The following is a 12416-nucleotide window of genomic DNA, read 5'->3' as shown; positions in this document are numbered from 1 at the left end:
TGTGACATTACCCTTTGGTCTCACCTTCGCTTCTCGGGTCTTCTCAAGTGTTGGCCCCAATGCTAGCATTGTTACGTCAGCGGGGAATCGCAGTACTGTGCTACTTGGACAACCTCCTTTTGCGAGCGGAGTGCTCTGGTGCAAAAGAGATCACCTGGGGGGAGTTCGGCTGGATTCTGAATTTTCAGAAGTCTGCTGTGGTTCCATCCACAAAGCTGGACTATCCGGGTCTGACTCTGGACTCGGCCTTAGCCAGAGTGCTTCTTCCTCTGCACAAACTCCAGAAACTGCAGGCTGCAATTCATCTCCTGTTGTCCAGCAGGTGGTCATCCCTCCAGACTTGCATGCGGGTGCTGGGCCTGTTGGTGTTCCGTTTGCACAGATCCATAAGAGGTTCCTGCAAAGGGAGATATAGCCCAAATGGGGCTAGAATCCTCAGTCACTGGGCAATCCGATCCGGCTGAGCCGCGGAACGAAAGGGTCCCTGATGTGGTGCCTTCGTTCTCCGATGCTTCGGCTAGGCAAATCCTTCCTCCCCTTGTATTGGACAGTGGTCACCATGTATGCCAGCCTGTCTGAGTTAGAAGGCATACTTAGCAGAAATTCTGCTCTGGGGGTCTGAACACTGGAAGAGTCCAGACTACTGATCAATGTCCTTGAACTCCGAGCGATCAGACTGTGCCTGGAACATTGGACAGATTGTCTTTAGGGATGTCCAGTGAGCATTCAGTCGGACAATGCCACGGCCGTGGCTTATGTCAATCACAAGGGAGTGCCCTGGCGGCTCTGGAGTTAGCCGGCATTTTAAGGTGGGCAGAACATTTCGGTCCAGTCCTCTTCGCCCTGCACATTTGAAAAGTGGAAAACTGGCAGACGAATTACCTCAGTCTGCAGGCGTTGGACCAAGGGGAGTGGTCTCTTTATCCGGAGGTGTTTCATCAGTCATGTCACCGGTGTGGCATCCCCGAGGTGGATCTGTTGGCATCTCAGCTCAACAGAAAGATGCAGAGGTTTGTGGCTCAGTCAATGGATCCTCTGGCGGACGCCACAGTCACGCTGGTGGCCCCGTGGGGTCAGTATCGTCTGTTCGACGCCTTCCCACCTCTCAAGCTTCTGCAAAGACTTCTACGCAGGATCAAAGCACAAGGGATTCCGGTCACCTCAGTGGCTCCGGACTAGCATTGCTGGACTTGGTATACTGATCTGATGCGGCTGGTCACCGATGTTCCTTGGAAGCTCTGTCCTCCAGAAGCCTCTTTTTGAGATTCTTCGGGAGATTCCCTTGCTTATGCTGTCTCAGAAGGTGGCTATTTTGGTGGCTATCATTTCTGCGTGCAGGGTGCCAGAATTGACGGCGTTATCCTGTTGTTCCCTTTACTTAGTGGTTCACAGAGATAAGGTGGTTCTTCACCCCTGTCCGTCATTCCTACCCAAAGGTTGTCTCTGATTTTCATTTGAATTGCCTTCCCTGTGCACCAGGCGAAAACATCCTAAGGAAACTGCTTTCCATGCCTTGGATATGGTCTGGGCAATTAGGGTGTACCTGGCAGCTACGTAGTCTTTTAGGAAGTCAGACTCACTATTTGTGCTTGCGGATGGGCCTTTGGAAAGGGTTGTCTGCTTCCTCTGTGATCATTTCCAGATGGATCAGACAGACAGTGATTCAGGCCTATTCCATCAAGGGTCAGGTTCCTCCTTTCCCTGTTAAGGCGCACTCTACTCGGGCGCTCAGTGCCTTCCGTCATCAAGCGTCAGTGACACAGGTTTGCAAGGTGGCCACCTGGTCGCCGGTGCACACTTTTACAAAGTTCTATAAAGTGCATGTGTTGGCACCTGCGGATGTTTCTTTTGGTCACAAGGTTTTTCAAGCTGCTGTTTAGAGGACCTGGTCCTCTTTGAGGGTGTATTGTTTTTTTTTTTTAGGTGGGCTCCAGTTGTTTTGGTTGAGCTCCTGTGTACCTAGTTGGCTTTAATTTAGAGTTGTAATTCTTCTGACACTGCATGTAACAAAACTGAGTACCTATAGCAGAGAGAGGGAGTATACCCCCTGGGACTGCCCATAGGCATAGCAAGACTTTTTTTTCTGCCTAGTGTCCTACTCCTTTAGGGGGCAGTAAAAACCTATGGTTAGGAAGATCAGGAGCTGTGTCTGTCAATACACATCAGAGAAATTGATTTTATGATTAGTCAAAAATCCAATTTTTCCCTCCCTGTATGCGATGCATACTAGCACATTATAACTTTGCTTAGCAGGTTTTAACTGGAGGGCTTCATTTTAAGGTAAGTTTCACATAATGTGCTAGTATGTGATGCATACTAGCACATTACAATTTGTCTTGCAGGTTTAAAAAAAAATATGCAGTTTACTACCACTTTAATATCACTTTAAGCGGAAAGTTAATTTGGGGAACGTGCTCTAGAGTTTGGCCATGCATCACTATGCAGACTGACCTAGGTGTGACAAGTATGGAAAGGTAAGCAGTACACTACATTCTTGCAGCATTAGAGTCACTAGAAGTCCATGACAGACCGAATGATCCAGGTGATCCGGTACCATAAAGACCTCCATAGATGGCTCAAATATCAGCCTATACCTGCTCCATTCCTGCTGCAGAAGAATTTGAGCTGTGGGTGGCAGTGCAAGAACCACCCAGCTTAACAAAAGTTGATTTAAAAAACAACTGACCTGGGTAGAAATTTATCAGCTGAACAGTGACTGCGTGCCATAGGTTGCAGTCACGGTTTGGTAATGCCAATGTACACAATAGTATATACAATTATGAAAATTTGACGTGGTGATTCCTGTTGGCATGTATAGGGGAATCCATTGATTTTCTCTTGCACAGCCCATGGGCTGAACATGAGAGAACCAAGCAGTGTGTTGTGGTTAATGTAAGTGATAGGTTATGTATGTCCGTAACAAATGATCTATACTTGACCAATTGCTTAGTATTTTCTTTTCTTTAAGCTAGAAAATAACCTCTTGGCTTTCCAGTTTTTGTGGGTGTACAAATCCCTGATATTGTGGAATACAAGTCAGTGAATGACCTGTTATTTACATTGGAGACAGACAGCCTGTGGACTTCCAGCTTAGTGGGAAATCCCCCTTAGTGGGTATATGACCTGTCTTTAATGGCTGCTAAATCCTCAACATTAGCCCCCCAAAAGCAGATTTGCTGTTTGTAGTAAACCAGCAAGCAGTTAACTGCACCAGCGTAAAAAACTCATCAGGAACATGACAAAAAGGGAAATGAGGAATAATCAGGTACTTGGCAATGCGAGAAAAATGATAAATGCTTCTGATATTCCCTTGTAATAAAACTTTTTTTTTTTTTTCCCCCAAAGTGCCCCCCACCCTTCCCTCCTCCTCCAGACTGTGAATTCAGTGTCTCGGCCCCCCCACTTTCTGGCTCATCGTTTCATACTTTAAGGTTTTTTATTTCCTATTTTTGTCATTTACTTCAAACAAGAAAGATCCTTTTAATTTAAACTTTCTCTCTTCCCTTTTATTAAAAGGTTCCGAATTTAAAAGCGCTGTGTTAATGTGTGTGTGATATCAGCGGGGCTGTAGACACAAGTTTTTCTCTCTTGTTTCGTCTTGTTCTTCTCTATCTTTGGGATTTAAATGTTCTTCTTTGCTAGTGAATATGCTGCTTATTGTCCCTGCTTTTTGTCCAAGACAAAATAACACACATTGGGTCTTCATTTTATTTTCTGATTTCAATGCTCTCTTCCCCCCTCCTAGCGTTCAATTAACGGCATGCATGGGGGGCAGAGTAAAAGGATCTTATTTTTTTAAGCAGCCTATGTTTCCCTGTGGCTTCAGCCTTTGAAAGCAGCTCTGAACGTTTCCTAATTAGATAAATTACTTTATGTGAAGGACCACAAAACAGGAGGTGCTGGTAAAGGGAAAGAATGTCAGAGTGAGGTCTGGGAGGGGTATCGGGGGGAGGAGGAAGGAGTTGGAGGGTCTGATGTCAGCTTCTGCCCGCTTTTTGCCGGCTGTGTGGTATCTGCTACCTGACTTGTAAAATTAGCTGTCTTGTATGATTTGTCAGTAGAGCAGTGAAGCTCTCAACCAACTCCAGGCATTGAAATGATTCCTAGGTGTAATAACCCCTTAACCACCAGAGCACCTGCAACCTGTGGGCAGTCAGAGTTCCCATGTGCATTGTGAAGATGGTTCAGAGAGCATATACCTTATAATAATTGCACAATAAGTGCTCTGTCTGTCCCCATGGTCACCTTTAGGGAATCTAAAATAGCGCCTCTCAGGTTTCTCACAGGGTGGTAGAGAATTTTGTCAAAGGGCATCCAATACCAAACAACAAAGGATAACATAGTGGACATTGTAGTTCAATCATTGCGCAAGAGTCAATGCAGAATAAAAGGGAAAGCAGAAAGTTAAAATACCTGTGTGAAAGTATCAAGTGAGTAAAGGGTTATTCCAAAGGGTCCTGCACTTTAATAACACAAACCCTATATAGCAATCGCAAAGAAGTAATAAATTATAGACTTACATTTATTGGAGGTTCCTTCAGCACTGAATAAAACAAATGTGAAATCTTTTTGTTTTTATCTTTTTTTAATTTAAAGGTCATAGACTAGTGTGGTTTAGTTGGTAATTGAGCATCTGTTATGCGATCAGGACTGAATGGTCATTTGTATAATGCACCATGTTATAGGAAACCTCTCCTGGAGATTGCATTGCTGAATTCCGATTTAGTGAATGCTATTTGCTTGGCTGTCGTGCTGACTCTTTCTTAAAAGAGAAGTATGGGAATTGGAAAAACAAAAAATCATACTCGCCTAGATGGCTGCAGTACCAATCCCAGCTGCAACCATCCCCCGGCCTCTAAAACCAAGAACTGACCGATAAAACACCGCTGATCTCTCCACTCTTGGTCTTCAGCCTGATAGTCACCAGCTTTCTGCTCTGCTCCTCCAGCTCTTACTGGAGTGCTGGGCTATGTAAGGGATGGGAGCTGCTGGCTCAGGCTCTCAGCAGCTCACTGAGAGGCTAAACCAGCTGTTGGTGCAGATTTCTGTGATCAGGGTCTTTCCAGAGTCTGAACTGGCTCTGTGATGTCAGCTGATTGCGGCTTTAGCCTGCGGTTGGCTGAAAACAGGTCACAGGAGTGCAGAACTCAGTGCAGTCCTGTGACCCACAAGAGAAGTATAGCAAAAAGAACTTTGGCCATACTTCTCCTTTAAATGACCATTATCTTTCATCTATGGGCAACTTTAGAAAAACAGTTATCATACTATCTGGCTAAATATGACCTTATCATCAACATTCATCTTGTACCTCTCTCATATGTGGGCTGATTATTTTATAAGATGTCATCTTTTTTATTATTCAATACAGAATTTATTTAGCTCATAGGCTTTGCGCAGCACTTTACAAAATAAGAAGAAGTAGAATAGTTGCAATACAAATTTAAAGTGGTTCTAAAGACTAAACAATTTTTACCTTAAAGCATTCCTTTCGTTAAGGTGAAAAAATGTTTAGGTAAAAGTTTTGCCCCCTCACCCCCCTAATACTTATGTCGTTGCCCGATCCAGCGCTGTGCCTGTCTGTGGTGGCTCTCTCCCCTCATGTTCTGGTCTCAGGGGCTTTGCAGAGGCAGCGGGAGCCTTTGGCTTTCACTGTTGTCTGTCAAATCCTTTGAACCAGGGGAGGGAGCTAAGCCGCTGTGTGTCTATGGACACAGGCAGCGCTGCTCAGGATCGAGTCCGCAGGTGTGCCACGGTAAAAAGCAGCTTCCTATGGTGGCTCACCAATAAGAAGACGACTCAGGAGCACCGACGGGGTATCCATAGTGCAGTACAGGATATTATAAACCTGTTATTTTATTTTTTTTAAAATTGCATTTACAACAGGTGGGCCCTGCTTGTGAGAGCTTGCAATTTAAAATGGAAGGGGAAGTGATCCAGAAAAGCAGTAACAGTGTGTAAGCTGATGGAAAAAGTAAAAGTTCAGTTGTTGGCCTGAGGCAGAATAGGTTTCCCTGAAGTGATGGATTTTAAGGGATTCCTGAAAGGCTTACTAGAATAGGAGATAGATGAACACTTTCAGATAGAGAACAGAGAATGGGAGAGGTTCTGCAGAGGTCAAAGAGGTAAGCATGGGGGAAGTGTGGTGAGGCAGCTAGAGAGCGGATGATATTTGGAGGAGCAAAGAGGACAATTAGATGATGATGTACCTTGGGCAGAGATGTGGATGGCTTTGAATAATGATGACATTTGATTTGAGCATGTAGAAACCAGTGAATAAATTGGCACAGAGGAATGGTGGACACTGAGTAGTTTGTAATCTGGATGAGTCTGGTATAATTCTGAAATTAGTTAAGGAGGTCAGCACTTAGAGTACACATCTGCAGATTTCTAGTAAATGTCCATATTCACCTGTCATTTCCTGAGCTGACAGGGTAGTGAATTGGGGCACAAGTGACTAAAGCCCCGTACACACGATCAGATTATCGAACGATCTGTCGTCCGTTTTTTTGTGGCATGCTAGTCTGATGTGGAAAGTGATGAGGTTATTTTCATATGAATTTTCCCGTACAACTTCAGAAGTGATGTCCTGTTGGATTGTTTTGTATGTGTTTTTTTGTCTCTGAGCATGCCTAATCTAACTGTACTAATGAGACGAAAATCGGACGTTGTGTTGACAGACAATAAAAATTTTATAGCCTGCACATCAGGATTTTTTTGGCTGAAAAGTCGACTGTCGAAAGCACCATACTAACAATCCGAAAATCGGCAGATTGGTCGTCGGACGAAATTTCCCTTCAGATTTTCCTATTGTGCGTACGGGCCTTTAGTCTTGGTCAATCCACAATTTGGGAAGGATTTAACTATTTGAAGGTACCACTAGAAGGCAGTAATGAGCACGTCCAATTTCAGATGCACCATACTTGCTTGAGAACTTCAGTATAGCTTGCAAGATTTCCTCTTCTTGAGAAGTAGAAAGGGAAGGTGTTAAGTGTATGCTACATTAGTCCATTGAGGCACACTATTAACCCCAGCAGGTTCTAGTGCAGCAATCAAGAGGCCGATGTCTGCCTGTCCATTGGGGAGGGGCATTTGGGTGTCGAAGTCTAATCTTGGAAGGTTCCATCTGTCTTGGTGTGAAATTGTGATGGGAAAAAGTTGGAAGATCTTTCCAAAGGTGACACCGCAATTTTTATTCTTTTATTTTGGCTTGAAAGTAAGGAAATACCTCTCTATTGATATTAGTTGTGCTTTTAGCATCCAGCACAGAGTTTGCAGGTTTCTAACAATTATTTTCGGCATGATTACAGTTACGGCAACATTTTTTGTACTTTTTGGGTAGCCATGGACGAGGCAGTTTTACATTTCATTTGATTAACTTTTTTGCCATTGGCTTGTTTTGTGGACAGAGACAATACGATTGCATACTACTAATAAACTAGTAAGTATTGTATGCACTGTTTTTCTGCTTTAGACAACTGCACAAAATTTATTTTTGGATGAAAATTAGAGCTACTCAGCAGGTGTCATTGAAGTCGGGTAAAATGCAAAATTTCTTGATTGACCAGGCGATGCCTATAGGTGGTTAAAAGAAATCTGGAGATTTGAATTGCAAGTCATTTTATAATTGGGTTATTTGCCAGCCCAGAATGCAATACAGCATATGGTATTTGTGGACTGCCAGAACATGTGGTATTCTGTCATCGGAGATAAGTTGCCACATCTCCAACTTTCCCTGAAACTAAATGATTTTACAATAAGTTATGTGTGTCCTTGAGAGCAGGCCAGTGACGGCAGTGAGGGTTCATTTCCCTGCTGATATTTATGGGGATTTTATTTTATTCTTGCTCATCACAAACACAGAGCTGTCTGAAGCTGCTGCCCACATGAGAAGGGTATATTTTGGTAGAGGGTGGGACACATTCTTACAGTGGCAATAAAACAGGACTGAAGGTGTGAAGTGATATCCATAAAAAAAAAAGCAACCGAAGGGAAAAAGCGCTGTGTAGAAAGACCACGTCTCTGCTTCATATCCCCTCCTCCCTGTATCTATTATATTGTCTGCTCCTTCCTATTCCTCTCTTTTGGCCTCTCATTGTTTAATGAACAAGCTGTTTTATTCTTCTATTGTCCATATTGTTTCTTCCCTTGTAAAAGAAACAGGTTGATCCCTTAGTCTGTTTCATCAGTTTTGTAAAGACTAATAGGAATGACGCAAAGTTATGCAGGTTAAATGCATTGCCGTCTATAGACATGTTTTTTTAAAGAGACACTGACATTAGGATCCATGTATCCTAACAGTGTCTCATTAAAGGAAACTTTATTGAGAGTGACATATAGGCTGCCTCTCCCGAGCTCTCATAAAAATTCTTATTACCTGGCCGTCATGCAGATCCAGTTGTTTCTTTAGTGCTCTAGCCCAGAGCAGGCAAGCAGTTCAGGTGTTCTAACATGATATTAACTTCACTTGCTGCCTGCTCACAATGAATATGTAAACGGAGAGATCAGAAATGCATACCATCCAGTACATAGCCTCCGTGTTTTTCTCAGTACAAGTTTCATTTATAATGAGTCACCAACCTGCATGTGGGTTCTTGGTCACAGAGTGAGCCATTGAATGTGAAGGAAACGTAAGTTTATAGTCAATCGTATTTTTATCAGATAGGTTCACATTTAAAAGAAAAAGATCTGAAAATGGACCACTGACTTAGCCATGGACCTTTTCCCTGTCTGGTCAGAAATTTGGCAAACAACTTACAACTTAGAGTAGCTGCCCTGGAGACCTCCTATAAAGTTTTATCAAGATGTTCTTTATTTCCACACAGGATAGCAAAGTGTGTTCCGGGCTATTCACTCACCTGTTTTCGGGGGTGTGGGGAGCCTTTTACATACACATACACAGTGGACTTGCCCAATTGTTTGGTCCTTTCTTTGTTGTTTCCAGTCCACAAATATCCCTGCTACATATTACTCCCTCAGACCTGACCAGGAACCAATGTCGACTCCTGTTTTTTTTTTTTTTATCAGGACTGCTGTGAAACCGACTACAGCTAAAGTCTGGAAGATGCAGACACTTTGCATAGTAGCTACATAGAATCCGGTCACTCACGGGTTGATACATGCCAAAGTTGAGTTAGCACTTCAGCACAGGGTGGTACGGTACACTAAAATGTGGATAACTTTTTTACCTCTTGATTTGATGCTTCCCTTATGGAGCCTTAATTAATTCATCTTTGACTTTTGTGTTCTCCGAAGCCTTTTCCTTCCCTTAACCATAATTTTTTTAAATATATTTTTTATTTCTAGCATCTTTCTATCGACCCCCCCCCCCCCGCAGCATTTGACTTGAACTTTGCTGCATATTTTGACGAAATTGCCCAGTCCCATTGACTCCACGAGCCATGACTGGGATAGATAGACCATCCAATTGTCAGCTTTCTAGCTTCCTTTATCTTTACATTGTACAATAAATTGCTGTGTGACAACAGCTGTCAGATTTCCACTACCCATCTATCGATTGGCCCCCTGTTTTGGGGTTACTTTTTGACGATTATTATTATTATACAGGATTTATATAGCACCAACAGTTTGCGCAGCGCTTTACAATATAAGGGAAGACAATACAGTTACAATATGATTCAAATCAGGAGGAATTAGAGGGCCCTGCTCATTAGAGCTTACAATCTAGAAGGGAAGGTCAACTGAAACAAAAAGGCAATAACTGTGGGGGATGAGTTGATGGAAAAAATGTACACTTGTTAGGTGTGGGTAGGATAGGCTTCTCTGAAGAGGAGGGTTTTCAGGGATAGTCTAAAAGCTAATAGAGTAGGAGATAATCAGACAGATTGGGGTAAGGAGTTCCATAGGGTTGGAGAGGCTCTGGAAAAGTCCTAGAGACGAGCATGGGAGGAGTAGACGAGGGAGCTAGAGAGCAGGAGGTTATGAGAGGAACAAAGAGAGCGATTAGGTTGGTATTTTGAGACTAGGCTAGTGATGTAGCTGGTGGCTAAATTGTGGATGGCTTTGTAAGATGATGTTAGTATTTTGAATTTAATTCATTGGGTGAGTGGAAGCCAGTGGAGGGATTGACAGAGAGGAGTAGCAGACAGTGAGCGTTCATGATGGATTGAATGGGGGATAGTCTATGTAGAGGTAAGCTAATGAGAAGGGAATTCCAGTAGTCGAGGCGAGGGATGACCAGGAAGTCAACTAGGAGCTTTGTTGTGTCATTGGTTGGAAAAGGGCGTATTTTGGAGATGTTGCAGAGGTTGAGGCGGCAAGATTTGGACAGTGATAGGATGTGGGGCTTGATGGAGAGTTCAGAGTCCATGACTACACCTAGGACCTCAGCATGCGGGGATGGGCTGATGGTTGTGCCATTGATTTTGACAGCGAGAACAAGGAAAGGGGCACGTGGTGGAGGAAAAATTTTAAGCTCGATTTTGGATAGATTGAGTTTGAGGAAGTGGTGTGACACCCATACTGATATATCTGCTAGTAAATTCTACGTGAGGAGACTGAGGGAGTGAGCTGAGGGGTGGATAAATAGATTTGGGTATCTTCAACGTAGAGATGGTATTGAAAGCCATTGGAGGATATCAACTGACCCAGAGAGGAGGTGCAGATTTAAAATAGGAGAGGGCCAAGAACAGAACCTTGGGGGACCCCAACAGAGAAAGGGAGAGGAGAGGAGGAAGTAGAATTGTAAGTAATGTTTAAGGTGCGGTTGGATACGTACGAAGAGAACCAGTGAAGAGTACAGTCACGGAGACCAAAGACATGGAGTGAGGAGGTGGTGGTCAACCGTATCAAAGGCAGCAGAAAGGTCCAGAAGTAGGAGTACAAAATAGTGTCCATTGGTTTTGGGCGTAAGTAGATCGTTTGTTAGTTTTAGGAGAGCAGTTTCTGTGGAGTGTTGAGGCCGAAAGCCAGACTGAAGGGGATCCTACTTGTTCATAATGTTTATTCCTGCATTTCTCCCTATGTGGAGCCAATCCTTACTCGCAATAGACGGTACTTTGTATGTGATGGCTTTTGTGTTGGTCAATAAAATATTTGAATATGAAAAAAGGATATCTGGGTACTAGTTAAAGGAAACAAGCCAAATATTTAAAATCACAGTAAATCAACGAACACTCATCAGGCTCTTTAAATGGGTTCCCCATTATCCCTTTGGATCATGACCGGTTGATGGTTGAGGAAAATAAATTGTGTGTGTATATACATATAAGCAATATGTTTATTGGGCATGTTGCAGTAACCTGCTCATATGTGCAGTAAATTATTTTTTTCTTGGTGGCAGCACGATTTTGAACATACTGTTCCTGTGTTTGAATTACAGACACTGGACTGGGCGACTCGGTGTGTTCAAGTCCTAGCATCTCTAGCACTACAAGCCCCAAACTAGATCCACCACCATCTCCGCATGCCAACCGCAAGAAACACCGCCGGAAGAAAAGTACGAGTAACTTTAAGGCTGATGGACTTTCCAGCACAGCTGAAGGTGAGACCTTACCATCTTTCCTACCCATCCTAATGTTTGAGACATTGGAATGTCATTAATCCCTCAGAAAAGGAGAAATGTACTGTAAAGGTAGTTCAATCACTATTGCCACTGCCATGTGTCCTCATACTGTATTAAACCATGTGTTGCAGCTTCTCAGTTTGTTCCATCACATTGCCACACGAGTCTCTGCACTGGTTATTGATCAGCCACATAAGCTATTCCATTAGGTCAGCCTATTGCTGTGTGTATTGTGATGTTATCTTTATGCACTTCTAAGGGGTTCATTGTGTCCTAACTTGTAGCAGTAATATTTGAGCTATGACAGTGCTTAGTAAAACTGGAGCAGAAGTGGAACCCAAAGTAAAAAGGTTTCATTTACACCACAAGACTTGGCTGGACTGTATCGTTCAATGCAACTAAAATGCAAAAGAATAAAAAAATACATATCAGTGGTACCAATGTAGGTTGGCAAAAAAATCTGACAAAATGTTATGCTTTATTGCATTGTGATGCAGCCAAATTGCTTGTTTCCTTTTCCCATCGTGTAGTCTCATTGCTGTTTCCACAGCCTCACCTTTGCAACAGTTTTCATTAAATACATCTTCTGTAGTGGATTAAAAAAAACAGATAACCATTCCACGGTAACAAATGTGAATGCAGATGGAGTCTATGTAGATGGGCGCTCACAGTGTGACTGTAACACCCTCCCCCCCAGCTTAAGGCTTCATGTAAACCAAGCACACTTTGGAGGCCTCTGAAGCAGTTTGAAGTATTCAGTGAACCCCATTGCCAACATGCTCATGTGTGCATAGGAGGTGCCAAACAGAAGCTGGTGCAAGTGTGTAGCACAAATTCTGCTCATGGTATTTACATGAACCCATATGCTGATTGAACTTTTGCCTCGTCTAGGTGT

At 43.2% G+C, this 12416-nt stretch overlaps 1 protein-coding gene across 7 annotated transcripts in view; it reads left to right on the top strand.

Moving 5' to 3' along the window:
• AGAP1 (ArfGAP with GTPase domain, ankyrin repeat and PH domain 1) overlaps window positions 1-12416 on the top strand; it is a 627710-nt gene that overhangs the window by 531419 nt on the left and 83875 nt on the right. For all 7 annotated transcript variants that reach the window (XM_082260665.1, XM_082260664.1, XM_082260666.1 and 4 more), the window contains one exon: window positions 11339-11500. In XM_082260665.1, the coding sequence (XP_082116791.1) occupies window positions 11339-11500 (162 nt within the window). The remainder of the gene's footprint in view (window positions 1-11338; window positions 11501-12416) is intronic.

The sequence above is a fragment of the Pelophylax lessonae genome, assembly GCF_965119305.1.
Source record: "Pelophylax lessonae genome assembly, chromosome: 6".
In the NCBI taxonomy this organism is placed as follows: Eukaryota; Metazoa; Chordata; class Amphibia; order Anura; family Ranidae; genus Pelophylax; species Pelophylax lessonae.
The sequence above is the reverse complement of the archived record's forward strand: the minus strand, read 5'-3'. Positions and strand labels throughout refer to the sequence as shown.